Raw genomic sequence first — 18611 nt, forward strand, 5'->3', positions numbered from 1 at the left:
TATGTTCCATGTTTAATGTTTTCTGGTTGTTATGCTGTAAAGCGCTTTGGAGTAAAGCGCTATATAAAGTCCAAGGCCCCTTGGACAGTATAGACTCCATACCCTGGGACTGACTACTGTCTCCCAGGGCATGTAAAGTCACCATTGACTTTACAAGTCTTAAATTCTGAATAGAACCAGTACAAACCATCATATTGTGGACGTACTGGCTGGGGCAATTCGATTGCCCCAGGGTCTGTTAGTCGAGGGGGCACGTCTCCGTCCCCCCTGATCGAGTTTTGGCTGGTGGCAGTGGATACTACTTTTTATATTCAACCGCGAATATTTTCCTATGGGATTTCCCATTGTTTTAGGCTACTATCTTTATTTAATTATTTACGGTAGCCTCGAACATACCGCTGGTTTATTTAATTAATATTAATTCTCCGGTTGGTATTTTTTGCCAAAACTTGATTCTAAAATGGCGTTTGTGTTCTCTTCTGTGACTCCAACCCAAGTCGAGCCCTTCGTTCCACTTTTTGGCGGGCTTCTCCACAGAAGCCCTCCAAAGTGGTGCCACTCTGTCTGGGGTACTTAGGAGGGGTGGAGGGGGATTTAGGCACCCTGGATTGAGTTGCCTAGGCAACTCAAGTCGCACTCCGTCCTGATTGGCCCAAGTGGTGAGCCGGCCGGCTCACGACTTAGCATGTTTGAGTGACAGCTAGGCTGAGTGAATGGGGGTTTTCTGCATAAAAGCAGGGCTTTGGGGACTGAGTTGCCACAGGACCTAAGAATCCGACGAGGGAGAAGCTGAGCCGACCTGCCACGACACCACCACCTTGGAGCCCTGCTGGACCGTCTCACCACTTTTCCCAACGACAGAGGAGATCTCCCGCCGGAGAGTCTTCTTCCTTTGACTGGTGGGGATAACCAGTTTCACCGTCTTTTCGCCTTCCTGAGGTACCTCGTGGCCGCCTTGCCTGTGCCAAGCACCCTGGCAACCGGGATACCACGTTTTACCACGACACAAAGGTACCACCTTTAACCGGAAAACTCCACGGCTGGTTTCTTCCCTGGTAGGGCAACGACCTTCATCTTTCCTCCAAGTCGAGATCTTCTCTTCCCCTGGACGACGATGCAACTTGCACCCACTACCAGGAACAACTGCCACCGCTGGAGGATCCTTCCCACTTAAGGTACCGTGTCCCGCCCGGCTTCCCTTGCTACCGACTGTACGGGGTAGATTTAGTCCCCGGCTTTCGAACCTGGGTTAGCCTGGGATACCCTGGCTAAACTTTCCTAAGCCTCTCTAAACTCTTTTTGAACCCTCTGCAAGACTTTCAAAGCATAGTGTAACTGTGTGATCTTGGGCGCATTTGTGCTCTGCTCTCTCTAAGAGTGGGCCCAGCCTTTGGACTTTGGCTCACCAGTGACTTTTTGCTCTTCTGCCTTGCTAACAGTGTTCCTGAATCTTAGAGTGGTGTACCTTTCCATATTCTGTCTTTTTCCCCTCCCTTTCTCACAAACTTATTGGAGTGCCATCTAGTTAAGCGCTCACCTCTGTATGAAAATAAGTGGTGTTTTACTGTGACTTATCTGATAAGGAAAAGGGGTGTATATATTACAATAGTAACTGTGTTTAGAATATTTTACAATAAGAGTGCTGGAGTGTTTCAAACCGTGTGTTTTTAAATAATTATATACTTTGATACCAAAGCTCTGGTCAGTGTTTTCTTGTATTATTGTATCTGGGTGCCTATTGTGTATACTTTGCATACTGTCTAACTCTTCTTGAGGGAAGTCTGACTGCTCAGCCACAGCTACCAGGTAAATCTGGGTGGTACAGACTGCTACCAATTGGGTTTACTGCCAACACCTGTGGTCTTAAATCTTTTGCAGTGTTCCCTAAGGGAACTGCACAGGTTTCTGCCTAACAGGGTCTGACACCTGTGGCCCTCCAGATGTTAGGACTGTGAAGCTCATGATCCATCACAATTGACAATGCCGGCAAGGGCTAATGAGAGTTGCAGTCCCAACCACCTGGAGGCCAAAGGTTGCAGACAGCTGCAGCCTTAACCATTGCACTTTCATGTCGGTCCGTTTTTGCACAGCTAGCAACACTGCGGTCATAAGCAAATAATTGTACTTTGTTAAATGAGTTGTAAAATGCATGGAAACTAATAAGCTGGATAGCAAAATGTTGCCATTTCAGGTGTCAGGAAATGGAGCACTGTCGCTGGAGAGAACACGCTTTTCCGACTTCTGCTCTTACCAGTACACTACCATATAGAATGTTGCATTATCAATAATTGCACATTTTCTTATCTGGCAGTGTATCAATTGGAATCCTTCCATTAATAGAGAGCACAGGCACCTAGTGATCGAGCTTTCCAGATAACGGTGCACCGAATAACAAAACGGTGTTCCTGCATCTCACAAATGACACGCTCGAGTTTCACCAACAATAAAGTAGGTGAAATTCATTAAATACATGTTTTAGTAAGAGAACAAGTAACTGTTATATTAATGAATTTAAAGAAAGAAAACAACTAAGCAATACAATAGATCAAAATAAAATATACTAATTGAATGAAAAAATAGCAATTGGAAAAAGAAAATCTACACGTATTAGTGGTATAATTTTATAATTATATGAAGATGGCTATACATCATATGTATGGAATAAATATCACTGTAGTATGAAAAAAAAAAACACATTTTCAAGCCACTGCATAGTTTTATCGACAGAAGTCACGTGTTTTTAAAAAGTTGGCATTGGCTGTTAAAACCTGGAGTTGTAAATTTGATTGCAAGCTTATCAACTGAAGCCGTCCCCACAAGCCTAATTCACAAAGTGTCAGGGAAATGAGAACATGCTGCACCTCCATTTCAGTTTAGAAAATCGGAACAAACTTTACTCCTGTGCAAATCACACATATTCAATGGGTATAATATCTGCTACTGTGTGCGTAACCTTGTGGATTGTACATCCCACTATTAACGCTAAATAAGATAGAAAACAAACATTGAAAACCTGAAAAGATCTTTGAAGTTCAAGTTACAATCACAGTTTGAAAGTACAGCAATTCAAAAGTCACACCGGAGCTTCAGTTGCAGTGGATTATGTTACAGTAACAGCATATTTTTTACCAGAACCACCACTGGATCTTAGTTGTACGAATAGAAACATCACTTACTGGTTTTGTTAGATGGGATGGTGCCTGTGATGTCCTCGTAGCACCAGACGTTTGTGGGGGTTTGGTTAAAGGAGGAACATTGGGTTGTGAAACAATGGGTCCAGGAATCATCACCCAATAGATCTTATATTTTTCTACCACCGAGAATCTGAAAGTGAAGTGCCACTCATTACATCACTATTTTCAGAATGCTAAAATCGCAAATATTGCCACACGCCATGCTATAGTTCTGGAATACAAGTGTTGGTGCATTTTCACTGCTCTTGATCCCAAGTACAAGGACGAGCAAAGCATCATTGCTCAAGATCATGAAGTTTGGGCCCACCATCACTCTTCCAGAAGATGAATGTTAAGAAGGCTGGGGTATTTTCCCAAATAGAGCCGTGCAAGTCACTAAGAGCATGCTCGCCTCTTCCTTCGGAATTCTATTCCTTTATGAACCTCACCATTTTAAAGCCTCAAGTACTACTTTAAAGTCACAATTGGTGTTGCAGAGCAAAAAGGTCAGAAAGCTTTCAGGAATTCTGCTTTGTTCACCAGCTCTGCCTTCTGGAACCTCCATTATCAAGCCTCCAAACTGTTATCTGACATTTCCTTAACCAAAATTCAATGTTACGCCTGCAGAAGTTGACGTTACAAAGTGTTAGTTTTTTTTAAAGTTTTTTTTTTTTTAATTTTTATTATTAATTCAACAAACAAAACCAATACAAACAAAAACTCGCAGTGCAGTTATCACCATTACAATTGTGCACAATATTTCTCGCATAATTCTGTCACTGCTCCCCTTATCCCACCCCCTTTACGAGCCTATTAATTCTAATCACTCTGTATCCGCCTCGCCCAGCGGGGTTTCATTTCCTGCAGATTCTGTCCGATCTTGTATTGTTCCAAATAGTTCCGCTATCAACAATCTCCATGCCATCAGGGTTCCCATTTCTTCCTCTTCCCCAGTATTACTCGTCTCTTGCCACACTGTGGTCTCTGCCTTCGTCCACCTCTGCAACTCTTTCCATCACACCTCCACCCGTTGCCTATGACAGGTCTTCCATCCCATGGCAATCCTTCGTTTTGCTAGCACATACGCTAGATCTTTAAGTTTGACATGTTTAAGTTTTTGTTATCTGGGGAACCCCCCCAGCAGGCAGGCCCAGGCTGAATCTATGACAATGGTGATCCCTTTTTCCGCAAGTCTCCACGCCACTTCACCCCAGAAGCGCTCAATTACCGGGCATGACCAGAACATGTGTACCATGTCAGCCTGTTCCTCGCCGCATTTAGGGCATGTTTGTCGCCCTGCATTTTCAAACCTTGATATCCTCATGGGTGTCAAGTATGCCCTGTGCGTAACATATAGCTGCATCTGTTTCAATCTTGCATTTCTGGACATCTTCTTATGGTACCCCAGGGCACGTTCCCACATCCAGTCCTCTATCGGAGCTCCCACTTCCGTTTCCCAATCTAGTCTGAGTTGTATCAATTCTTCCCCAACTTTAGACATCAACATTTCATACAATCTAGAGATCTCATGCCCACCTTCTGCAATATCATATCGTGTCTATGGTAGCGTCTGGTTCTTCTTCTAGTAACGATTTAGGCCATGTTTCCTTAATTATCTGTACCATTCTAGGATATGTGATATACTGGCCTTCGTGCAACCCCATCTCCTCTCCCAACTCTCCAAAATGTTTGATAGTCCCCTCTCGCCATATATCTACCATCGTTACCAGCCCCACAGATTCCCAATGGTTCCTAATTATCTTCCGTAGCTGCTCATCCCCTGTCAACGCAATCAACGGTATCTGCGGGGAGCATGGGATTGGGTTTTCCATCATCTGGCATGCCCGGCGCCACATCCTCCATCCGAGCATCATCATTTTAGGACGCTCTTTCATTTCTGTTTTGGGCAGCCAGATCATCTCTTTTAGATAGAATGGGGCACAAGCCTGACCAAACAGCCTAGATTCAGGGGTCGATTCATCCGAGAGCCATTTGGCGACATATTGCAGTTGGCCCGCTACATAATAAACCTCGTAATTAGGCAGTTTTATTCCACCTTTTTCATACAGGTTATGCAGCTTCCATAGTGCTACTCTGTTTCTGGTGCCATGCCACAGGAAATCCATGCACATGCTATTAAGTCTAGTAAAAAACTTCTTGGCTATCAAGTACGGAATGTTCTCAGAATAATACAGGAGCCTTGGCAAGACCACCATCTTGAGCAATGCCCCCCGTCCCATCATTGCTAGAGGCAACTTCACCCAGAATTTCATACACTTCTCAATTTTCCCTACAGCTACTTCAGTATTGTGCCCATGTTGTTCTTCCACTGTGTGGTAAACATCTATCCCAAGATATCGAAAAGTACTAACAGTCCAAGGAGTCTGCAACACCGGCAACCTTCTGGCAGGAATTCCCCGATAGTTTCCCAGCGGGAAGATGATAGATTTCTGAGGGTTCACTGCTATGCCCGACAGCTCTGCATACCTCTCCATCACCTCTAGGATGTACTGGAGATTCTCTTCCAGGTGTTTTAGGTACAGTAGCAAATCATCTGTATACAGTGAAATCAAGTGTCGCTCCCCTCCCACCTCGATGCCTACAGGTTCATACTGTTGTCTGAGGTATATCGCCAAAGGCTCCAGAGCGAATATGTACAACATAGGGGACCATGGGCATCCTTGTCTGGTGCCTCTTCTTAGTTGCCATCTTTCGGATATAACCGCTCCCGTTTTAAAGGCATGGTCTAGTAAAAAAAATGTATTTAAAAAATAGATAGGCAACATAAAAAAAAATACTAGCATTCTCTTTTTTAAAACTTCCTATGTAAAATTTTGAGCTATTCAAGCTCAAAATTCGCAAAAGCAAGCACATGGGCACATCCATTTTGTGAAATGGATGCCCTCCTGTGCTGGCTTTTGCGGCACTAATGAAGGAAAAGCCAGCGAACGCTGGGTGGCTTTCCCTTCATTAGTGCTGTACGAGGAGGACGGGGACCGGGGACCAGAGCAGGAATGCTGCAGCCGAATCTCGGTAAGTGCTATTTATTTTTTGTTAAAAAAATAAGCAATAGATGCGGTTTTTTTTCTAGGTTTTCCGGGCTGGAGGAGCCCGGAAAACTTAGAAATAAAACCGCAGCTTTAAAAACATTGTATTTATGTTTGCGGTCGCTATTGAAGCGACCGCAAACATAAATACAACGTTATTGTGTTGGAAAACGCTGCAGTTTTTCTTTCCAAGTTTCTCAGGTTCCTCCGGCTCGGAGGAGCCTGAGAAACTCTGAAAGAAAAACCGCAGCGTTTTCCAACACAACCGCGTTGTGTTTCTGCCTGCTGTGGCTATCACTTTGGGTCTCCGGTGCTCCCAGAGCACCGGAGACCCAAAGTGAAAGCCACAGCAGGCAGAAACACAACGCGGTTGTGTTTACATGCCGCGTAGTGTTCCTGCCTACAGCTGATTTCCCATTTGGGGCTCTGGGAAATGCTAAATGCTGCGTTGTTTCTGCCTGAATCTGCTTTCCCATCTGGGGCTCTCGGGCTCCCCCCAGAGCCCCAAATGGGAAAGCAGATTCAGGCAGAAACAACGCAGTTGTTTTCCGCAATGCTGCGTTGTTTCTGCCTGAATCTGCTTTCCCATTTGGGGCTCTCGGGCTCCCCGAGAACCCCAAATGGGAAAGCAGATTCAGGCAGAAACACAACGCAGTTGTGTTGGAAAACGCTGCGGTTTTTCTTTCCGAGTTTCTCAGGCTCCTCCGAGCCGGAGGAGCCTGAGAAACTCGGAAAGAAAAACCGCAGCGTTTTCCAACACAATAACGTTGTATTTATGTTTGCGGTTGCTTCAATAGCGACCGCAAACATAAATACAACGTTTTTAAAGCTGCGGTTTTATTTCTAAGTTTTCCGGGCTCCTCCAGCCCGGAAAACCTAGAAAAAAAAAACCCAGCTATTGCTTATTTTTTAAAAAAAAATAAATAGCACTTACCGAGATTCAGCTGCAGCTTTCCTGCTCTGGTCCCCGGTCCCCGTCCTCCTCGTACAGCACTAATGAAGGGAAAGCCACCCAGCGTTCAGCCTTCATTAGTGCCGCAAAAGCAAAAGCCAGCACAGGAGGGCATCCATTTCACAAAATGGATGCGCCCATGTGCTTGCTTTTGCGAATTTTGAGCTTGAATAGCTCAAAATTTTACATAGGAAGTTTTAAAAAAGAGAATGCTAGTATTTTTGTTTATGTTGCCTATCTATTTTTTTTAAATACATTTTTTTACTAGACCATGCCTTTAACTCTGGCCAACGGTTCACTGTATAGCATCTTTGCCCATCTTATGTATCCAGGCTCCATACTATAACCCGCCAAGGCCGCCAGCAGCCATGGCCATTTGACAGAATGAAAGACCTTTACAGCGTCTAGGGACACAATTGCCATTTCACCCTCATTCCTGCTCCCCCATTCAATAACCCGATGAAGACGTCTATGATTGTGAGTTATGTTTCTATTCGGGACATAGCCCGTCTGATCACGGTGTATTAGCTTGCCAATGACTTTTCGCAATCTGTTTGCCAAGACCGCCGTTAATATCTTACTATCCGGGTTCAACATTGACAATGGTCTGTAAGAGCCACAGCAATGCCCAGGTTTATTGGGCTTGGGAAGCGGTATTATAATCGCTTCTCTGAGCAACTCTGGCAGCCGTCCTGTTTCAAACGCTTCATTTAGCATATTCAACATCGGGGGGAGCACCTCCACTTTGTACACTTTATAAAACTCACTTGGGAACCCGTCTGCTCCCGGGGTCTTACTAGTAGGTAGCTGCCTTACTACGTCTTCTAATTCCTCTAAAGTAATCGGTGCATCTAGCTCCTCTCTTTCTTCGGTACTTATTATAGGCAGACCTATGTCTTCAAGTGTTTGTTATTTCTCCATAATTACTTCCCTTCTTCATCCCCGTAAAGTTTCCTATAGTATTCTGCAAACTCCTGATTCACTTCCTCCTGGGTGTCAACTACACTGCCATCTTCTCTTGTTATCGTCCTAATGGTGGGTCTGGGGATCTCGCTCTTGTATAACCATGCCAAGAGCCTCCCTGTTTTATCTCCTCCCGCATGCTGTCTTGCTATGTATTTTTTACAGTTGAGGTTGCACAGTTTATCCCGCTGCTCCGCACAGGTCTGTTGTAATTTAAGAATCAACTCCATGTCCCTTCCAGTGTCCTCACTGTCTCTCAGCGCCTTTTCCAATTTCCTTTCTGTCTCCTGTAGATCGGCCAGGATCCCGCCCTGCAGGCCTTTAGATTTTGCTATGGCTACGCCCCGCATCACCACCTGGAAAGCTTCCCATAGCGTGCTCGCTGAGTCCACGCTACCCGTATTCACCTCAAAATAGTCCTTAAGTGCCTCTGCCCGGAGCCGCCATGTTGGAATCCTTGCTCTAGGGGGGGGCAGTACTGCCAGCCAATAACCAGGGGCGAGTGATCTGAGAGGACCCTGGCCTTGTACTCTGCCTGCGCCGTTTCCATCAGTATGTCCGACGTGGCAAAGACATAGTCTAGCCTCGTGTGCAACTGTTGCGGGCTGGAATAGTGCGAGTACTGCCTTTCTTGGGGATGTTTTGTTCGCCACACATCTACCAGACCAAAGTCATCTAGCAACATCTGTAGCGCTTTAGCCGCAGGGGCGGGTCTATCCATCTTCCGATTCGATCCATCTATTCTGGGGTCTAGCACACAGTTAAAATCCCCTCCCCAGATCATCGCGCTCCCCATACATATACTAAGATTCGTACTCAGGGTCCTAAAATATGCTGCCGTATTAGGTGTTCACAATGCTCATCTCCCTGTTCTCCACCAATCCCCTCAATATAACCATCCTCCCAACTGTTTCTGCAGTTTCCTGCAGCAAGTGAAATGGGACATGCAGTGCCACCCAGGTGCGCACCCCTCTAGCATAGGCAGAATATGTCGAGCCCGCCACAACCCCTTTCCACTTTTTCGCAAGCGTTCCCATCTTTTCGCGTGTCAAATGTGTCTCCTGCAGCAATGCAATATCTATCTTTTGTCTGCGTAGGTACAACATAACCTTGTTCCTCTTTAAATAACTATTGAGGCCCCTGACATTCCATGTCATTATTTTAAGGTCCCCAATGACTTGTTAAAATCCTTTTCCCTTCCATCATTACAGTCCAGTTCTGTCTTCCAATTCTGTCTATATAGGCTTGCTCCCCTGTTTAAACTACCCTCAACCACAAACACCCCAAACACCCCTCCTCCCGCCACCCTTCCCTTCCCCAACTTTGCCCTCCCCAACAATTGCCCAGCTCCATCCCTTGATCTCAGGCACCCCCGCATCTAGCCCTTCCCGACAATAGCCTGTACTCGGAGCTCAGCGGGGTGAGGTAGCCCTAATGACTATCCTGCTACTTCTATTACTTGTGGGGTAAGACGCCTGTGTTCTGCCGCTCCTATCTGCAACCATATTACAACATGCTAATATCCAGTTTGCTTATATACTCAAGGCTCTATATTCCAGTCCAATGCGCTTCGATAGAATCAAGGATATCATAACCTAGCTTCCACATCTCTCACCACTACTCATCTCTCAATGTTCCTATCGAATCCCTACTGGGATACCTCACAATGTGATATACCAGTATGCATAGATTGTTTTAGTCACTTATCTTGTTCTCCTTGGGTTCGTGTGGCATCTTGTTCTGGGCAGCCCTGTAAATCCAGCCATGGAGCCGCCTCCTCTGGGGTATCAAAGAAAAACATTCGACTTTTGTGTATCACTTTGTCTCGCGGGTTATAGAAGCATGCATTTGATGCCAGCCGTGCGCAGCCATCTCTTCACCGCTACATAGCTGTACCTTTGTCTCTGGACTAGCATCGTATAATCAGGATAAGCTGTGATGGTAGCCAAAGCTTTATCTATCGTGCCCCCTTTTCTGAAATACTCCAATATTTTCTCACGATCTCTGTAATTCAGAATCTTGGCAATGATTGCGTGGGGAGGTGCTCCGGGCTTTGGCTTCCTCGTGAGGGCTCTGTGTGCACGCTCCACTGTGAATCCTTGTGAGAGTTTGTCAGCTCCCATTTCTTGCAGGATCATGTTCGACATAGTTTGTAGGATCCTGGCCTTCTCCCTCCGGCAGACCAACCACTCGAATGTTGTTCCTTCTCGCTCACCCTTCCGCCTCCTCCGCACGATTATCCAGGTTAGCCACTTGTTTTAGTATGTGGACTTCCTTCGCCTCGTCAGTGCTGGTGGTCGTGTTCGTTTTGACCGCGCTTTCCAGATTACTTGTTCTGTCTGCCAGCGCTCTGACATCTTGTCATAGCAAATTGACGTTGATCCCCACAGCTTCTATCTTAACCTCTAAGGAAATCTTTAAGTCCGCCATTGCTATCTCCCAAGAATCCTTTAGTTCCGTTATGGCTGCCAGTATCTGGTGATTTTCAGTCCCCAGGGGACTTCCTGTGGGTTCGCTTGTGCTCTCCTGCGCCGACGCAACTGGGGAATGCTGCATCTTGGTGAACGCCTCTATCGTGGGCTGCTTGCTCTTGCCCTTGATCACTCTTCCTGCCATATTGTGACCTGGGGCAATCACCTCACACCGCTCTGTCCACGGTATCCCAATTCTGATGATGAATTCCGCAGTGTAGTCAGCAGGTCGCTACTGATTCTGATTATTGTTCAGAGGCGTATGCAAGGATTCCCGTGCTCTAAGCAATGCGCCCGAGTGGGTTATATCCTCCCACATATCAGTTTGCTCATCCGCCATGCAACACGATTTATTCCTGTGTATTTGGGCTTCACCGTCCGCGGGTCACTCCCGCATCTCATCAGCCTTTGGTGCGCGAGTCTCTCCCCCACGATGGTGCAGACCAGTGTCAGCCGCGAGCGACCAGGGGTTCCTTGGTGCAGCGTCCTCGTCTTTATATTCCCATTAATGCAGCCATGACTCCTCCCAGCAGTTGTTACAGCATGTGGGTACGCGTGTCTTGCAGTTATAATGCCCAGCTAGCCACCACGCTTCTCTTTAATGTTTGCATGTATCTTGGCTCCACCTTTTACAAATCGTTTTTGCACCCCACCAGCATTTAGTGTGAGCGCCCTCCTCTCTTGGGCAGTTCAGTCTAATATTGGTCATACACAGTGAGGGGCTCTAAGTTGCAATGCCTTCATGTTACGTGCCATCCACGTTACCGAGACTGTATTTATTGCAGCTTAGAGCCTGCCTTTTTTCATACACAATCCTCACCTCACCTCCTCATAATTCAATCCGGCCATCGATTTGTACAGGCCCGGTCCGATGTCCCCACCTCCAGGGAGCCTTTGTGTGTTTCAAGAGTGCCCAGCCCGCGCACACGGGATCGTTGGTACTTGCCAGCACAGTGCTCGGCAGCGGCACCGCGGTCAAGTCCTTTGTTCGTGCACCGCATCGTTGCACGGGCCCGTGCCTCCACAGCCCCCTCACATGCGGGTGACAAGAGGCCACCCGCCTGATAGTTGCTGCCGCGCGGGGCCGCACGGCCTCAAGCAGCAGCCACCCCGCACATGTGCTTGCAGTGTGTTTGTCTCCCTTTCAATGCACCCTCCACTCCGCTCATATGCCGAGCAATCCACCGCTCCTCATTGATGCGCGGCCCCCTTACTCCCGGGCCATTCAAGTCAGCGGGCAGCGTGGGGGGGTGCATCAGCGATTGGGGGGGGGGGGGGCGCACAGACACCCGATGCCGGTCCCAGTATCTCTCCGCTCACTCGGTCACCGTGAATGCTGCACAGGCATACCCGCTCCTTCAAGCCCCGCACTGCAGCACGCAACACCGTCTTCAGTCGCTGTTCAGTGTTCGTAAGGCCGTGGGTACAATGTATCCATTTCGCTTCGCTGCCGGATCCATCCCACAGCTCACACCGTCACGGCAGCTGACCCTTTGTTAGCTGCCATTTTAGAAACATAGTCGCCGGACCATCAGGAGCTTTGTTGTCAGTTTCACCGCTGCTGCTCATACAATCAGTTAATCGTTTTCCACAATGGCAGAGCATCCCTTCACACGTCCGGGTCGTCATTTTTAGAGTTGCTTGTGAAGCTTAAGCGCATGTTGTCACGGATCTGTGTCGGATCTTTGGAGCAGCTCTTCTCATGCACGTCCCGTTACATGGCACGTTAGCCACGCCCCCCCCCCCAAAAGTGTTACAGTTAATGGGGTGCCAGATAAAACTTAAATGAACTGTTAGGAAAGATCCCTCTTTACTGCACCTTTCCTTACATTTCTGTGGACTCCCAAACGTTTTGTTTTTATTTGTTTATCTGACCTGCTCTTTTGAAAGTGGAGTGAAGCCTTAAGATTCACTACACTGACTCTTTGCCCATCTGCCACGGGAAAACTGACAGGTCCATCAGGCTGTCAGTACTGGGAAACCTTGTTTCCCTTAGTCTAGTTACCTTGTTACTACTTTTAGTAACTTGTTGTAACTTTTATCATTGTACAATGCATCTTACAATGCACTACAATGGGGTACACTTTTTGTTTTGCTCTAGACCAACCCTCAGAGGATGTTTAGTTACTCTAGGTGTGCTAAATAGATAAGATGGTGGCTGCATGGACTTTCCACCATGTTTTGGTCTATTTCGTTTTTAGCCTTACTGCGTTTACCGCATTTGGCTACTAACTGTGGCTAGTGGTCAAACATGGCCATGTCACGCGATTTTGCCCTTGTCCTTGTCCTTTGGCCATCTTGTCTTTTAGTGCGAGGGCAGGAAAATCCTTATAGGAACTTCCAGTGCCCGGGAAAGCAAAGGCTTTAGGCAGGCTACTGGGGGTGGGGGGGTATGTGCGTTCGCTGTCGAAAGTGGGCTGGGACTGTCTGGTTCCAATCCACATACTGCTGGCAATGTGTCTGGGTGGAATGAAGGAGTTTTGCCGCCAGTGGTCCTGATTGGACCACTGCTGGGGTGTGTGCATGTGGGGGCAGATCTGTCACTGGCTAGTAGGAGCTGCTGCTCTTAGCTGGCTTTTGGGACAAGAAGAGCAACCTTGCACTCCCTCTCGAGAGATCCTGGAAGGAAAAGGAGCCAGGACTCCTGTCCAGCTACAAGACATACAAGGAGAACGTGGACGAAGGCTTGGCAACCAACTTTTGCTGCTGCCCTGGCAGACCCCTGTCCTGTGGAAGATCTCCAGCAGTCCTGTGAAGGAGCTGTGACCATTGGAGTGGAGGAACATCCATTCTCAATGTCAGCTCGGAGTCCTACAAAGAAGAGCCTTCGGAAGTGCCCCAGGAACCCCCTGTGGCTGACCAGCTTGTTGCAGACATCGCCGTTCCGAATTGAGGCCTGGAACTTGGAGGATCCTCAGCCTATGCAACAAAACTTACCTCTGACATTACGCGGTCCTAGCATCAGAGACCCGAGATAGGAAGGAAAGTCTGGCCGCGACAAACGAGTCCCTTCGAGTCGCCGTTCATCAGTGGCCTTTGTCCAAAATTACATACCTCCATCCATTCCTGTCCTCAGAGGGGCCCTGCATAGAGTCTTGCTGTATTCTTCAACTGAGAGTCCTTGCACCAGCATCAACCACCGATCGGAGATCTGCTCGAACCTTTAACCCCTGGGGATCAAGGGCTGAGGTGGGAAAAGCCACCTCTGACCTTCAACCGACCTGCCAAGTCTCATGAAAAATCAGAAAACGGGGGGGGGGGTTAGTTATAGCAATACTTACCTGCACCCCTAACTCGCCTTTAAAAGTTTGATAACTTTTCTAAAACTTTTCTAACACTTTGGCTTTTCCATTGCTTGTTCACACAAGCACTCAGAAAGTTGGGAAAATGTTTGTTAGCTAGTTTAACTCATCCCCAAACCATTGGAACTGTTGATTGGGCCTCGGACATTACCTTCAATTTTTCCAGGTTCACAAACAGTGTGGCATTTTGCTGAACTTTTGGGCACAAGGCCCCATACAACTTAGGGATGGACTTCTGAAGTTAGGTTGATTGTGAACTTGTAGTGGTACTGCTAATCTATACATTTCTTTTTAGGGGTTTGATATGTATTTTGCCCTACACCAGTGATTGTATATATGGACCTAAATGTTAGTACTGAGTGATAATATTACCTGTTTGCAGTCATTTTTCACTGTTATTTTGGCCATAAGTAAAGTAGTATTTGTATACCTGTTTGTCTAAGTGGGTTCCCTTGACGACTTTGCTCATCGTGGACCCCTTACAAGCTCACCATCTCTTGAGACTTAGCCTAGACCACTCGCCTTGCTACTTTGAACTGGTTTGGCTACAGCTCCCCAGAGTTGTCCCCGTCATACTATAGGTTGGCCTTCTATACATCTGTCTTCACAATAGGATTTGGGCAATTTGATTCATAAAATTTTCGCAAGAACAAAAACATTTTTTGGGAAAACTTCTATTCATCTGTCATAAAAGGCTGTCCTCAGAACGAAAAAACATTGACTTTATTCAGTTTCATTTGAGGGCAGGTTTTTTATTTAAAAAAGACCCCCACTCAGCCCTGGCAGATTTGTCTTCTGGTGGGTGGGAATACTTGGTATAGTTGGGACCTACAGTCCTCGCATCTACTTCTTTTTCATTTTGGTTTTCTTTTTTTCTTGATGTTGATAAACTAACACAGTTTCTCTGCGTTTCTGTGTGTTTAATACTAGATCAATCCTTCACTTCTTTAGGATAGATCACACTGTACTCTGGCACATTGCATTACAGTGTGCCAGTGCAGTGTTATGATAAGCCTGTCCACCAGGCCAGAGTATAGAAAATCAGTACTACTTCTAGCGCAGTCCATGCTCTGGAGAGAAGGAGCCACACCACACAATTCGCAAATCTTTACTTCTCAATTCACAGAATTGAGATGGAGTTACATAGAGTAACAAATGCTAATATAATCTAGCCAGAATAGCCCCCCTTGACCCATCTAAACAGCTCATATTAAAGAACCAATAATGGTGGAAAGCAAACCAGGCTTCTGCTTTCATTACAAAACCCATCTATTTAGAGGCTAGATTTTCTCACATACCTGGCCCTACAGATAAGACATATTTTTGACACCCTATAACGGTGAATGCTCTGAACCGAAAAAAAAATAGGAGTACAAATACTCACATATAAAGTGGAAAAGTGAAAGTTACTTACCGTAGTGTTTACTGTACTTCGAAATCATGAATACCCATGCCTCCATTGTCGCATTGATCAGACAGATCAGCAACATTTGCACAGCAAATATTCCTCCATATTCAAAATATGCAGCAGACAGGGGGCATAATGTTGGGAAGGGAGCAAACCCATCCCAACCCCCTAGGTGCTTTAGGGTAAGGAGAGTCCCATTGGAAAACCAATAATAGCCCAGGGGGCAAGGGAGCGTCCCATAGGTCCCTGCACGATCATAATATTATACGCTTAAACATAGTGTGCGCATACAAGCAGATGCCATTTTGCAGAAAGTAGCCATGGTCGAAGCATAGGGCCTGCACGGCTATGAAATATTTAGGGTGCTTGACACAGGCTGTGAGCCTGAAGGGGAAATCTGAACAGGCCCAAGTGCTGATGAGAGGCCCACGCTGCTAACTTCTACAGAAACTCTTCTTTGTAAGACGAGGAGTATCATTTAGCATCAACACTGCACGAGTGGGTTGATGACGCATTGCAGGTGAGGAAACGGGGGGGGGGGGGTAGGGGGAGCATACAGAAGCTGACCTTACCACGGGAAGGAACGCGTCCCGCCAAGCTCCTCGGTTGGTGGAATCTGCTGACAAACCTCTGGCATTTGGAGTTCACCGCCGTGGCAAAAAAAAATAAAAGAATCGATCAGGGGCCTGCCCCATTTGATGAACAGACGGTCCACCTGATCCTGACGAATTTTCCCACTTTTGGCAGGATCATAGCTCCCTGTTGGAGGAGTCCGATTCTTGACGCCTGCCAGATGGAGGACGAGGAACATCCCCTGTCCGATGGCCCAGTGCCACAAGTCCTGAGCTTCCTTAGAGAGTGCTGGGGATCGAGTGCCCCCTTGCTTCCGATGTCTAACATGGTGGTGGTAGCGTCCGTGAAGACCCTCCCCACCTTGCCCTTCAGAGACGGTAGGAAAGACTTTAGGGCCTAGAACACTGCCTGTAGCTCCCGGATTTTGATGTGCAGATCTTTCTCCTCTGGAAGCCACAGACCACTGGCTTGCAGACGTCCGGTGTGAGCCCGCCCCAACCTGCCAGTGAGGCGTTCGTGGTGACCGTCTCGTGGTATGGCAGGGTTTGAAATCCCCATCCCCTGGGCGATGTGGGAGCGCACCCCCCACCAGTCTATAGCCCGCCAAAACTCCTCGTTCAAAGGGATCTTGTCCGCAAAACTCCCAGACACCTGCTACCCAACATGCATCCAAGAATTCCTGTAGCAGTCGCATCTGCAACATGCAGAGACGGACGAGGTAGATGCAGGACATCATGCCCAGCAACAATTCGATGGCCCGCACCGTGGCCGTCGGTGCACCTTCCCTTGAATGGCTGCTAGCCTCTCCTCCGAGGGCGATGCCAGACAGTTCACTCTGTCGAGTCTGGCGCTGAGGAACAGCACGTTCTGCAATGGCGTCAAGTAGGACTTCGGATAGTTAACAGAGAATCCCAGCTCCAGCAGAAGTCGGACGGGCTCCTTCATGTGCCCATCGGGCAGATCGAGAGCCATCGTGTATCGGCCAATTGTCCAGGTATCGGTATACGTGTATGCCCTGAAGACGCAGATGGGCTGCTACCGTGGCCAGGCATTTTGTAAACACTCTTGGGGCTGGTTTCAAGCCGAACGGTAAGGCCTTCAACTGGTAGTGCTGGCCTTGCACCACGAACCGTAGGAACCTTCGATGTTTCCTGTGGATGGGGACATGGAAATACACGTCCCCCAAGTCCAACGTCGTCAAGAAATCCCCTTCCTCCAGTTGGCCGAGCACGTAATGCAACGTGACCATCCTGAATTTTTGGGACTTCAGGTACTTGTTCAGATGGTGCAGGTTTTCCCCCCCACCCGGTCTTTTTTTTTTTACCAGAAAGTAGCTGGAATAGACTCCAGAGCCCCATAGTCGTTGCGGAACAAGCTCTATCGCCCCTTTGTGCAACATGACCCGGACTTCTTCCAGGAGCTGAGGGATGTGGAGCGCCTGACGGGGAACCTATGGAATACGTGGGCACCTATGTTGGAACTCCAAGGTGTGTCCCTGGGCGAGAGCGTCTAGCACCCATCTGTCGGTGATCTTCCTCTACTCGCTGACGTACCTCATCAGCCAGCCTCCCACCGGGGTGCACGAGTGGGGGCCCAACATCTTGGCTGGTTCAGGCTTCCTTGGGTGCCCTACCCGGAGGGTGACAGACGCTGACCTCCACTACCATAGGCCTGGCAACACCCTCCGTGGGCTTCCTGCATGGAGGACAGGGGAGGTTGTCTTTATGAGGTGGAGAATCCCTCGGATGATTGCACGACTGACCCCTGGAGGAGCGAAAAGAAGAAGAGCAATGCTGTTGAAAGGTGCCAAGGGAACATGCCATCTACGTATCTGTCTTTATGGCTTGAAGGGTATCGTCAACTGCCTTCCCGAACAGATTTCCTCTGTCAAAGGGCATGACCAGCACCTTCACATGAACGTCCTGATGAAGGTTTGTGGCCTTCAACCATCCCTGCCAACGAAGGCAGACGGTTTCCCATCTGCCGGAAAACCAGGTCGGCGATGTCCACTGCCACTGTAATGACATGGTCCGATGCCACCTCCCCTTCGTGAAAGAGGGCAAGAGCTTCCATCATCTTCTCGTCTGGGAGGAATTCCAGGATCGGGCCCAACTTGTACCAAAGCTCCCAGTCGTATCGGGTCAAGATAGCCAGAGCCTTCGCCGCCTTGATTATGGATGCTGCCTTGTAAATTAATTACTCTTCCCCATGGCGTCCAACTTCTTCCCCTCCCTGTCCAGGGGAACTGATGATGATGAAGCTGGGTTAGACGAATGTTTCCTTGCAGAAGCAGATGCTACCGAGTCCAGCGACAGTTGTGACTTCAAGCACTTGGGCACGATGTCCGGCACCCTATATTTCTTCTCCAGCCCGTCTAGCTTGGTTGGAGCCATGCAGGGGTTCTTCATGAGGGCTAGGCTTTCCTTCCAAAAATCATCCAGAAAGGGCACCGCCATGATAGTCTTCCTCTTGGACTCTCATTGCTGATACAAGAAGCTCTCTTTCCCGGTTTCCTTCAGGCAGCCGCTGGAACAGCTCGGAGGCCCTGGAGATAGAGAGGAATGATCCCACCTCGTCTGGTGCAGAGACTATGTGGGGCGTCCAGAAGCAGCAATTCATCATCTGCTGGGAACAAGTCCTCCTCTTCGTTGGTTCCTGTGGCCGTGTCCATAACGGTGTCCGTGTGAGTGTGCGTATCCGGGTCCGCTGGTGGAGTCGGGGC

General features: G+C 47.9%; 1 protein-coding gene across 4 annotated transcripts in view; it reads right to left on the bottom strand.

Annotated features, from left to right (window-relative positions):
- Positions 1 to 18611, bottom strand: part of FRRS1 (ferric chelate reductase 1) — a 730440-nt gene that overhangs the window by 552603 nt on the left and 159226 nt on the right. For all 4 annotated transcript variants that reach the window (XM_069641539.1, XM_069641540.1, XM_069641538.1 and 1 more), the window contains exon 5: positions 3177 to 3324. In XM_069641539.1, the coding sequence (XP_069497640.1) occupies positions 3177 to 3324 (148 nt within the window). The remainder of the gene's footprint in view (positions 1 to 3176; positions 3325 to 18611) is intronic.

Source organism: Ambystoma mexicanum, chromosome 1q (assembly GCF_040938575.1).
Source record: "Ambystoma mexicanum isolate Mex_15411 chromosome 1q, UKY_AmexF1_1, whole genome shotgun sequence".
NCBI classification, from domain to species: domain Eukaryota; kingdom Metazoa; phylum Chordata; class Amphibia; order Caudata; family Ambystomatidae; genus Ambystoma; species Ambystoma mexicanum.